The 11,321-nt window shown below is 38.5% G+C and overlaps 3 protein-coding genes across 11 annotated transcripts; 1 reads left to right on the forward strand and 2 right to left on the reverse strand.

Moving 5' to 3' along the window:
* The first annotated feature begins 29 nt into the window (after positions 1–29).
* On the forward strand, positions 30–2,988 carry LOC114745162 (uncharacterized membrane protein At4g09580). Its single transcript, XM_028933307.1, has 4 exons — positions 30–460; positions 1,789–2,059; positions 2,136–2,306; positions 2,464–2,988. Exons 1-4 carry the CDS (start codon positions 255–257, stop codon positions 2,581–2,583), a joined length of 768 nt encoding a protein of 255 aa, XP_028789140.1. The 5' UTR covers positions 30–254; the 3' UTR covers positions 2,584–2,988.
* A 511-nt stretch (positions 2,989–3,499) lies between these two features.
* LOC114745166 (nucleolar protein 12-like) lies at positions 3,500–7,297 on the reverse strand. Its single transcript, XM_028933318.1, has 6 exons — positions 6,205–7,297; positions 6,029–6,087; positions 5,124–5,193; positions 4,885–5,010; positions 4,649–4,777; positions 3,500–4,100 (listed from the first exon to the last, which is right to left on the reverse strand). Exons 1-6 carry the CDS (start codon positions 7,003–7,005, stop codon positions 3,654–3,656), a joined length of 1,632 nt encoding a protein of 543 aa, XP_028789151.1. The 5' UTR covers positions 7,006–7,297; the 3' UTR covers positions 3,500–3,653.
* Positions 7,298–7,805: 508 nt separating this feature from the next.
* On the reverse strand, positions 7,806–10,989 carry LOC114745163 (uncharacterized). Of its 9 annotated transcripts, none has more exons than XM_028933314.1 (7): positions 10,590–10,657; positions 10,040–10,175; positions 9,894–9,940; positions 9,474–9,760; positions 9,106–9,244; positions 8,260–8,345; positions 7,806–8,141 (listed from the first exon to the last, which is right to left on the reverse strand). In XM_028933314.1, exons 4-7 carry the CDS (start codon positions 9,735–9,737, stop codon positions 7,956–7,958), a joined length of 675 nt encoding a protein of 224 aa, XP_028789147.1. In that variant the 5' UTR covers positions 9,738–9,760; positions 9,894–9,940; positions 10,040–10,175; positions 10,590–10,657; the 3' UTR covers positions 7,806–7,955. The 9 variants fall into 9 exon arrangements, with proteins under 9 accessions (XP_028789147.1, XP_028789146.1, XP_028789145.1 ...); XM_028933313.1 differs by having other exon boundaries at positions 9,474–9,777; XM_028933312.1 differs by having other exon boundaries at positions 9,474–9,782.
* Between the last annotated feature and the right edge of the window lie 332 nt (positions 10,990–11,321).

Consider the following 11,321-nt stretch of genomic DNA (forward strand, 5'->3'; position numbering starts at 1 on the left):
GTTAGTTGTTTCATTTGGATCTTGCAAACTGTAAGAAGGGAATATTCTCTCTCCTCTCTCTCTGTCATCTGGTATATCTCTCATCCGAAGATAAAGGGAGAGAGAAGAAAAGAGAGGCGACTCAAAGGAGGAGGAAGACACGAAGAACAAGGAAGAGTAGCTCCTCCAGGAAGAAGGGTATAGGACCATATTCCCTTCCCCTTCTTCTCCTTTGCCTTTTTCCTTCTCTTTCGGATATTGCAGATTGCAGCTGGATGGAAGGGAAGGAGGGCAAGCGCAATGTCATGGCGGAACATACGGAATCAAAGGTTGTTGGGTTGAGATTTTGGGAAGCGGCTGCGGCTTCAACCGTGGTATTGGGTTTTGTGTTAGGTCTTCTCTCTGTTTACCTGACCATTCCTGATTCCGATTATAGCTTCCTCAAGCTCCCTCGTAGCCTCGAAGATCTTCAAGTCCTACGGTAATGATATTGTTTCTCTCCCTTCTGTTTTATGACTGGAACACACCAAATTTTACCTCCATGTATTATTCCGTGGCTAATATGTTTTGATGTTTTGGATCAGACGTTTACCTTTCTGGGGAATATTTTTACTGATTTCTTTCTGCGTCGAAATTTTTTTCTTCTGTTGAATCTGACGCAAAAGAAAAAGGATCATTTCTTTTAAATAGTAATGATCGCTCAAAATCATTTGGGTAAACTTTGGGATTTGCATCTTTGCTTCGACCTTCCATTGGTTTTTGGCGTGGAAGGATTAGTTTTAGAAACAATGTGGTCACTGAAACCTAGCAATTAACTGTCTTAAAAGAGTCACATCGACCTTGTTAATCTTAAACAAGCAAGTTTTAATTCTACCCCTACCCCTGTTTCCTTCTTTTTGTTAGCGCTTGGAGAAAAGTAGATCTGAAAATGCTTTTGAGATGGATCCAAAATCTTGAAAGAAGTACTTATTTGAAAATTATTAAAAAGGACAATGAGAGGTGTCATTATAGAAGGGAGACTAAGAAGTAGAGATTATTGGCGGGAATATGATGTGCTGCTAAGAGTTGATTTAAGAGCATCTTTATCTGTAAAATACACGAGAACACATGCGGGGCCTCTGAAATATATTGATGCTGCCAGTTGCTATCCGGATCTTTCATTTAGACTTATTAGGGTGTTAAGCATTTTAAGTTCAGAAACATCCTCGAGTCTTTCGTTGGTGAATGAGATGAAGTGAAATCTGTTCTGATGTTTCCGGGGTGCTTGTCTTGAATCTTGTTGAATAACACTCTTGCAAGTTGTGTGTTTTTCATCAAGATGTAGGCTTTGAAGTGAAGGATCAATGGCAGTTCTACTTTTAGCATCTTCATTTGGGTGTTTGGGCCCGGGGTGGGGTTTGTTTGGGTGGGTGGGTGGGGGGGGGGGTATATTTTATGCTGTCATGATGCATGTAATCCAACTGATTGATAATGGAACTATTTGATGCAATGACATCAAAGCTTCGTGTAGAATGGAGTCAACCTAAATTTTTCATCATTGTATTAGTGACCGTGAGCTGGCGCCATGTTGTGTTGGGGACTTGCTGGGAGGAGGGTGTCTTCATGTTTTTCCACATGATGTTTGTCCTTTAATTGTCATCTTAGATCGGGGGGTGCGTTTTTTTTATAGTTGATGTGAAGCATATTTCTTTTCATATATAGTGTGCATATTGGATAATGGTACTGAATTTGGCAAGGGAAGTCGATGAAGTATAATTTGCAACGGTTTATCCAATCTTTCTTGTCTTTTCTTTGTTTTTGTTTTTGTAGAGGCCACCTTGAGAACTACACAAGTGACTACACTGCACAGGTCTTGGTAGGTTACTGTGTGGTATATATTTTCATGCAGACCTTCATGATTCCGGGGACTGTGTTCATGTCGTTGCTTGCTGGAGCACTCTTCGGTGTATTCAGAGGTGTTGCTTTAGTTGTGTTCAATGCCACAGCTGGAGCTTCATCTTGCTATTTCCTGTCAAAACTGATTGGGCGACCCCTCGTTTTCTCTCTTTGGCCAGACAAGCTAAAGTTCTTTCAGGACCAGGTTTGTTTCAACTTCTCCTACAATTCGGATAGAATCCATTCTATAAGTGGAATTAAATTATGCTTTTTACTCCCAGGTTGCTAAAAGGAGAAAGCGTTTGTTGAACTACATGCTTTTTCTGAGACTGACTCCAACCTTGCCTAACACATTTATCAATGTTGCCTCACCAATAGTGGATGTGCCATATCACATTTTCTTTCTGGCCACTGTTATTGGACTCATACCTGCTGCTTATGTGACTGTCAAGGTATCTAAAAGCTGTTTAACTTGAAAACTGAAGTTGGAGAATTGCTTCTTGGACTGGAGGGGGTATCGTCCCCTTCATATGTTGCCTAATTCATATCCTTCCTTGCCTCCTTCCCTTCAAGTCAATGCTGAGTTATCCAATTTTGTTACATGTGCAGGCTGGGCTAGCTCTTGGAGAGTTGCAATCGTTGAGAGATCTATATGATTTCAACTCAATTGCTACATTATTTCTCATAGGAGTTGTTTCAGTTACACCTACACTAATTACCAAGTCGTAGTGTTTCTGAAGCTTCTTGGGCATGAGGCTCTTGTTTTCCTGACAGCCAATGGTTCTCTAATTCAGGACTGTACAGATTTACCCGAAACGATCACAATGTGGCTCCCTGCTTATGGATTATGTTGCCAAATGCTGCAGTAATTCAAGATGATCATGGAGGAGGAAACGTTAAGCATTAGGTTTAATTGTTGTAATGGTTGCTATTGGGGTTCAGAAATTCCAAATTCACCTTCGGTTGTATAGTCACGTACTCACATAAAGTGTTGATAAGGTGGGAATTTGTAAGGCATTCGCTTCATGACTAGTGTATATACCTCGGTTGCTTTATGCCATTTAGTCAGTGTGGTTTCATATCATCCAAGGGGAACATCAGTTATATACAGTAAGTATTCCATGCTTTGTGTTCTAAGTTCCCTTGTAAATATCTCCAACGAAGTAGTGGAACTTTCATGATTCCTTGGAACATGGCGCTCCTCCCAGTTAATTAAGAAAAAAAGAGCCATGAAACTAGTTTCCCACTCGTCAATAAATGAATGGATAGGACTAGAATAGGGTATTTACTACTTACCAGTTCGATGTCACCCTTTGCCTAGTGCCTTTTTGGATATTTTAGGATTAAATTTTTTGGATAAAAATTTCTTTACTTTCGCATGGATTGTTTCTGTAACATATCTACATTTTTAGGATTAACGAGTCGTCGTAGTCCTCTTCTTTCGAAAGTTAAGTTAGCAGGTCCATGTTTAGGGAGAAATAAGCGCATGGCCATATTCCCTCGCGACGGCAACTGAACTAATAGCACTAATTTTGAATTCTAAAAATCAAAGGCATGCTTGCCACTGTAAGTGTCGATATTAAAAACAGGAATTCATTATTGGCATAACATCATCATTCATATTTTTTCCACGTAATTTCCTTCATTTTCAAAACAAAACTCAAATGATTCGATTTGATTTCTCTATTGAACCACATCAGAAGTCTCAATACAAAATGGAAATAAAGTAAAGCTGATTAATTCATCTTTTAATGTGTCTCCTTGAGGCATTAGAGCACCTCGATACTATGACAACACTGCTACCTATTCTTCTTAATTTTCTTACTTTGTACAGAGCTGTCTGGAGTTCGACTATCAAGCTTGCGTTTCTTTCCTGCATGTTTTGATGAACCGTCTTCCTTGAGCAATTTAGCTTTCAGTTTAGTCTTTCTGGCAGCAACTGCTGGTCTTTTCGTCTTGCGCTCTGTCGTTTGCTCACCTCCGTGGGTTTTTGATTTCTTATGGACAACTGTTTTGTTTGCCCGCAAACCTTGGTAAGACATATTGGATTTTCTATTTGTCCTGTTATTACCGCTTGAAGGAGACCTTGCAGCCATCGTCGCCTTCTTCGCAGGGGTACCAGAAGCTTGTGGTGGGGACAAGTTTGGCCTTTTGGATGGGGTGGCATCCGCTCTTGCATGACACAGTCTCAGCTCTCGGTCTCGGAGCTTTAAGTTACGTTTCCTAACAACAAAATTAGCAGCTTCCTGCATTTACAAGATATAATTGTATTCAGTGAGATTTACAAATTTAGGTTTCAGGTAACAGGACCTGGAGACAAAGTCCAAATATTCTTCTTGCTTTGGCAGAACTGAGGCCATTTCCTACAATAATTCATCCCCAACGACATTTCTCAAACTACCTAAGCCTCTGATCCCATCAAGGACAAATTTTAATCTAAATCATTTCGTTCAAATCAAGGAGCAATTAGTTGCACAAAGTAACAAAAATCAACACAATGCCACAGTTAATAATATAACTATAACCTTTCTTCTTTTTTCCAACCAAAATAGTATAACCCAGTTGGCAGGTTCGTCTTTATATTCCCCAATCCTCCTAATTCACTCTATTGCTGACATAAATTATCCCACTTCATTTCATTCCCAGCATACTCCTGCATGATCATTTGATCTTACAGATATTCTCCATCTCCTCACATTGCCTAATAATTGAGCTATCTACTTTTTATGTTTCCAATGTTCTGGAGTCTCACATTCTCCCAACGCAAAAATATTTTAAAAGAAAACGATCGTACCCTTGTTTTAAACAGCACATAGGCGATACCCTTCCCGATATTCAAATGAGGATCTCTAATGACTCTAACGGCTTCTATGCTGGATTCCAGGTTGGACGTACCAGAGAATAGTTTATAGAGTTCCTCATCCTGCAGAGAAGAATAACCTTATATTCACTAGTAAATTATATAGGCAACAACAGTGGCAACAGTGGAAGCCTATGACCTCAAATAAATAACCACTAAAGGAAACATACCTTTACATCAAATGGGAGGTTGCCAACAAAAACAGTTCTCTTGTTATCATACAGAGGAGTATGCTCTCCTTTAAGTTTCTTGCGAGGTGGGCATGCTCTATCAACACGTATGTGATTTCCTCCGATCTACATGCGTAATGAAAAACCAAAACGAAACATTTATACGCAAACGTGCAACCCCAAAATAATAAGCAAGCCCAAGTTTTTTATCAGTGAACTTTGATGAACAAAAACCATACCACAGCCATGTTATGGGACAAAGAATCCTGAGCTGACTGCTCTGTCTTAAAAACAATGTATGCATGAACGCTACAAAATACAGTAGTAGTCAGTTAGAAATGTCTAATGATACAATACACCGAGAATAAAAGAAATCTGAAAACAATTTCCACTAACTTTCTGCAAGAGACATTAATCGGACTGGTATTAATGTTATTTCATACATATAGGCATCAAATTATAAACGACATATTCTCCTGTATAGGTCAGGCCACTTCTCAATCAGATACAGAGAAGCAAGTTCCTGGGCAACACGCAATTGTTTGTCCAACAATCAACTTAAATTAAAGAAAGAATCATAGTAGATGTCCAACTACTAGATTTGCACAAAATTAGGGATCATTGAGAATAACACTAAATGGATGGAGGAGGGGAGAACAGCCTCAAAGTTACTGCATATCTAACACTAAGTACATTGTTTCCAAGAACTTGAAATATATTGATCAGCAAAATTTCTCATATTGCCAGATAATTTTCCATCATTAAGATGAGAAGATTTAACAGCCTGAAAACATTTAGTTTACTTGAATTGAATTCAAAAGTATGCCCAACATGAAATGCCCCTGTCTTCATATCAGACTGTCTTTAAATCACCCAAAGCAAAGTTAATAAATTAAAAGAAAGTCAAAATTTCCCCGTTAAGAAACATGATTTTCAGAAAATACAAATGAAACTTTCTTAGCTCTCCATAGCCAAGCATCAAATTCGGCGAGGATGATTTTTCCGAACCTAAACAAACAGGCTTCAACTGGGTAGTAGAAACATTAAAATAAATACTAAAAACCATTCATACAAAACCCCATTTTCTACAGAGAATTAGCAAACTACTTTATTTGAGATGATGTCGGTTGTTCAAAAGCATTACCTATCACCAGCATCATTGATTTTCTTCGCAAGGATGGCTCCCTTTCTAGGTTTTTTGGTCTGATCAATTATAAACAAAAAATAAAGTTAGGATCTAAACCAACAAAAAAAATTGAGGCTTTACAAGGTAGCAAAGAGCATAAATTAAATAAATCAATTGAGAAAAGGAACACCTACATCTAATATTGGGACAGAACGAATCCTCACAGATTCAACCTCCCCAAATTTCCTAAACTCCACCAATAAATTCTTCTTTTTCACTTTGAGCGGTAAATTCCCAATGAATATCGTTCTCAAGAGCTTTTTCTCATCATCAAAACCTTCATTCGTTACCAACATGTCAGCAGGATTATCCACCGTCTTCCTCTTGGTCCCAACGACATTTTTCTCCAAGCCTTCCCCGTGATCTTGCTCTTCCTCTACTGCCCCATACCTCTTTAATTCCCACTCTTTCTCAACGTCGTCCCTTTTTCTCTTGTTCTTCTTTCTCTTCTCCTTGTCACCATTTACAAGCTCACCTTTCTCCTCGCCTTCCTCAGACACAATATTTTTATTCTTCGATAACGCAGTCGCCTGTGCACCCAAATCAGACACTTTGGCCTCGCCATCCTGCGGTGTTGTAATTGATTTGGGAATCGAATGAGAGTTCAAGTCGGAACCGGATTTCGACTTCTTCCCCGAAGCTTCGAAGGCATTATCTGAATCAATAGACGAGTTCTTCTCTTTCCTTTTCTTCGTCTTCTTCAAAACTTCAGAATCGGGGCTATGGGAGACCGCGCTACCAGCGTTTTCAGTATTATTGGTTAGGCCGAAACTTGAACTAGTTTCAAGAGGTTTCTTACGAAACGGGTTGCTATCTGAGAACAGAGAAGAGCTGGCGCCCTGTTCCGATACGTTACCAAATAGCTTGCTAAATATGTCGGAAGCACCGCTGCTTTTAGGGCTTTCCTTGGGCTCCTTGGGTTTCTTCTTCCCCATTTTCGATTGAAAGGAAAGGATCAGAAACCTATGAAGCCTTGTTCCAGAAACCCTAGGATCAGTTGAGGACGATAAGGGCGGCGAAGGCAACTTGAGGACCGTTCGGGGTCGGGATGGCGCTCAATTTGGCATCCACGGTTTAGAAATTGAGAAAACGGGATAATAATTTAAAATTTAAAAATGATTGTAATTTTCTAATCAATTTTATGAAGTAGAATTGTCCTGAAATACCAAATTCATAAGGTAATTATTAAGAACGCTTTCAAATTTGTTATTCACATAACATAAATTTACATACAGCAAATTTACAATTAAAAATATAATTAATCTTATTTACCACTTAATACATTGCAAATTTACGACTAAAAAGATATTTAGATGAAAACTAAACCATGACTTTAAAAATAATTTTACGGTATACGAAAAAAAATATGTAAAAGAATTTATCTCAATTTGAAAAGTAATTTTTGGCAAATCCAAACACCCTTTAAAAATATAATTATTACTATTTATCACTTTAGCAACAGAGTAAAAGATTTGTGAATGAACTACGCAACACAACCAAGTTCCGGGGCCTTTCTTAAGAGTCTCGAGTTGGACACACGATTACGATCAAATCTCTAGTCTGCTCCCTTGAAATTTCCATATTCAATACAAATTACAAAATAGAAATGTTGCTCAAAGTGTAATTATCTCATCCCATAGGATCCCAAAGCCGTGCTGCAATGGAAAACCACCTTACTGATTCCAGTTTGGTCCACGAAAATTCCAATTCCAAAATCACAGGTACAGCCAGTGGGTAACAGATCAATTATAGTTTGCTCACTATATTTAAAACTGACACAGCATTTAATATTTTGTATGGACTAGCATATATATTTCTGCTGCCTTGCTCTATCAGGTCAATTTGTCAATGTAAATATAAAAGAAGCCACCAAATCTTGTCAAGTCTATTGGTTCTTCTTTAACTTGGAAGTGCCAACGGATGACTTGAGTTCTTGATTGGAACTTCTTTTGTTTATATTCGCAGTGGAACTTCTCGTTTTGTTTATATCTGCATTGGAACTTCGGATTATGAAAAGAAATGTCTCAACAAGCATGCCACCCACCAACCCTAGAACTCCTCCGGCAGCATTCTGAGACAAAGATAAGAAACGGTAAAGCGAAGGGAATTGACCACAAAACTGAAGTGCTGGTAAAATAATACAAATTGTTTTAATTCACTGGAAAAAAATAACAGTTTTAAGGCAGTACCATAGCAGGATTGTGGTTAAACAAAGCTCTGAATGCCGCATATCCAAACAGATAGCCAGTAAACATAGTAAGCGCAACATGCAATCCTGAAAAAAGGATCAATAAGAACAAAAATCAGAGTTACATCAGAGTTATGCAGACATGTAGATGATAGGATCAGGTGAATCACAGGGGCTGAGACCAGCCCTACCAGATTTGAGCAAGCCATACTTGATTACCTATTTCCCATTGTTTGGAACATCAATAGAATTATTGGCACTAATTCTAACGGCAAACTCTCAATCACCAACAAAAGACTGGGAGCAAAATAAAATCGCATAACCCATAGCTTAATAACAAAAATGATTATAGTGTATTTAACCCAAACATTTTAAATATTCGTGCTCATGATCGGGAAGGTACAGCTTCTAAACGTGGCTTAAATAAAGCCTCCTTAAATTATTAATTTATATGACGATCCATATTGGTCTAAAACTCTATCCATAAATAATTTTTCACCATTTGATTAATCCACAACGTTCCTGGACAACACCGTGTAGTATAGTATATTCTGCTCACCACCAGAATGATGTTGCCAAAGTCAAAGTTGAGATTGAAAAGAAACAAGCTACTACTCCAACACAGAAAAGCTTGTCTAATCTCAGTTTAGAAAATTCACAAACGAGTTTCTGACAGCTTCAAAAAGGCCATTTGAATTGGTCTCACTTACTTAAAGTGACAAGGTAATCAGGGGTGGTTACTAAAAGCACTTGTTTATACCGAACAAAAAATGGAGCTACCAGCCACATAACTTGAAATCTTATATTACATCCAGTACAGAAGATGTAAAAGTGAACATGACTTTACCAAACCCTAATTGATCCTTGTAAGAAGAGAATGGCTCATTGACATCCTGCTTCGGTGCAATATCCTTCACAAGTTCTTGATATGCTTTCTTCTCTGCTAAATCTTCAAGTTTTTTCAACCTTGCCTTCAATTCTTCACTCTTCACATCAAAGGCAGCTCATAGAAACAAGTTAACACAAAAATGAGTTTACAGAACCTTTCAGTAAACTCAGTCCGGAACATATACAAACAAGCATCATATCATAGTACCAAAATTTCAGATAATGATTCAAGCAATACAAATTCAACAGAAGTTCCCTGCATAATAGTTTGTTCATTCTTTACAATTTACTGTGAGTAAATTTGAAAAATATGAAACTTAAATTTACCTTCTCTCTGGGCTTGGGACTGGAGAAGAGAAACTGGGTTCCAGAGAAGAGCTGCATCAAATCAGGTCTTGTCAATGGATCAGAAGCCATCCAGATGGCACGAAGTGACATGTATGGTACATTAGGTTGCCTCAACAGATTTGAAGCAGTTTGCTGGAGTTCCTCAGAAAGGCTCGGGTCCTTGGAAGCAACGGAGAGAAATGAGATAATAGATTCAGTGGCAGAAATCACAAGCCCGGGAGGGTTTGGCATCTTGGTAGTCATGAAAGCAGGATTAGCTGAGTGTTCTGCACGTAACAACCGGCTTGCCTGCAATTATACTCAGTTTTTTAATGCACAGAAAAACATAGTGAGCAGCGAGCTCACAAGACCTTTTTTTTTTAATCTCAACAGTTATGTTCCTTTTATCCGATGCCATACCTTCTTAATTTCACTAGAAGTCTGACAGTATAACTCCCTCAGTCCTTCTTTACCCAAAAAAAAAAAAAGAACAAATAAAAAAATTTTGCCAACCAAAATCAAAGCAATGAGCACCTGTTTTAACAATAGCTGAAGACATAACCAACCATGAAGTCGGACATCTTCATAAGCATGTTACACAGGATTAACTGGCGAAATCTGAAGAGATTCATGTAGGATGATAATTTACTCAGAACATCTAGCAAACTCCACAAGGATTCCTTGAAGCTGCCGATAAGTTATCTGTGGATGAATTTTTGTTTAATTAGACATATCTGCATTTCCAACAGACATAAGTAGATAACCAACTTATGATGAAGTTTCTGGAAAGCACGAGGAACTAGTGAATGACTAGTCGACATGTGCGGTGTAAAGGCTTTCTCATCCCAGCCACTCCAAATATAATTTGCAATTATTCATTTGTAACAGGTTGATTTTCTCTTCAATTCAAGTATCCGCGATAAATACCCACTGTCCCCCGGGGGGGGGGGGGGACAAAGGCAAATGTAACAAAAGGTTAGACATGATCTATAGCAATTTCTATCCGACCAAATAAAAAAAATGCCGAGCTGGTAAGCATAGGCGGACCTATATCACACACAGAAGGGGCAGATGCCCCCAGTGAAATCTTTGAAATATGCATAGTTGATATCATACCCTTTTAATTTTTATTCCAGATACTTTAACGAAGATGTCTCAGTAAGCCAATTGATTCAAGCAACTCCCAGCAAGCCAATTAATTCAAGCAACCCCTCCAAGCCACTGGAGAATCATAATGATAACACTTGAATTTTATGATCTTACAATTAATTAAAATGAAAAAAAATAAAATAAAGCAAGAATCGCTGCGGCGGCGTCGGGCTCCCGGTTGACAATGACACTGGGAACAAATTCAAATCTAGATTCAAAGCCAGACGTAACAATTCAACCTCACCGGATTTTGGGAGGAGACAAAGTTCGTACCTTCTTCAATACTTGACGGACAACAACCCCGCAGGGCTGAGAACGGTGAACGGCGGCCGACGGCGAGCCCGACCAAGTGTTCAACGCCGTACCAAACACAAATCTGCTACTGTTACTCGCACCCGATGAAGGTGGGCTGCAACGTGCTGGGGCTATTGTTATTTTAGACCAAAAAAAAAATCTGAAAAATCTGATCCGCGGTGGAGGTGGAATACAGGTGAGTTCTGTGGGGTTGACAGGTTTAAAAAAACCGGCCCTACATGGCTAACATCTTTAAAATATTCTAATTGGTTAGGCTCAACCCTTATACTAACAGGTTTAGTACAGGCATGTGAGCTTTCGATTTGTTAAAAAAAAATAGAGCAAAAGTGCATACAGTATTCTAATCTTTTTTTAAGAGTACCCAATATCTTAATTTTTTTTGGT

This window comes from Neltuma alba, unplaced genomic scaffold (genome assembly GCF_004799145.2).
Source record: "Neltuma alba isolate B1F8T4 unplaced genomic scaffold, ASM479914v2 tig00004553_pilon, whole genome shotgun sequence".
Classification (NCBI taxonomy): domain Eukaryota; kingdom Viridiplantae; phylum Streptophyta; class Magnoliopsida; order Fabales; family Fabaceae; genus Neltuma; species Neltuma alba.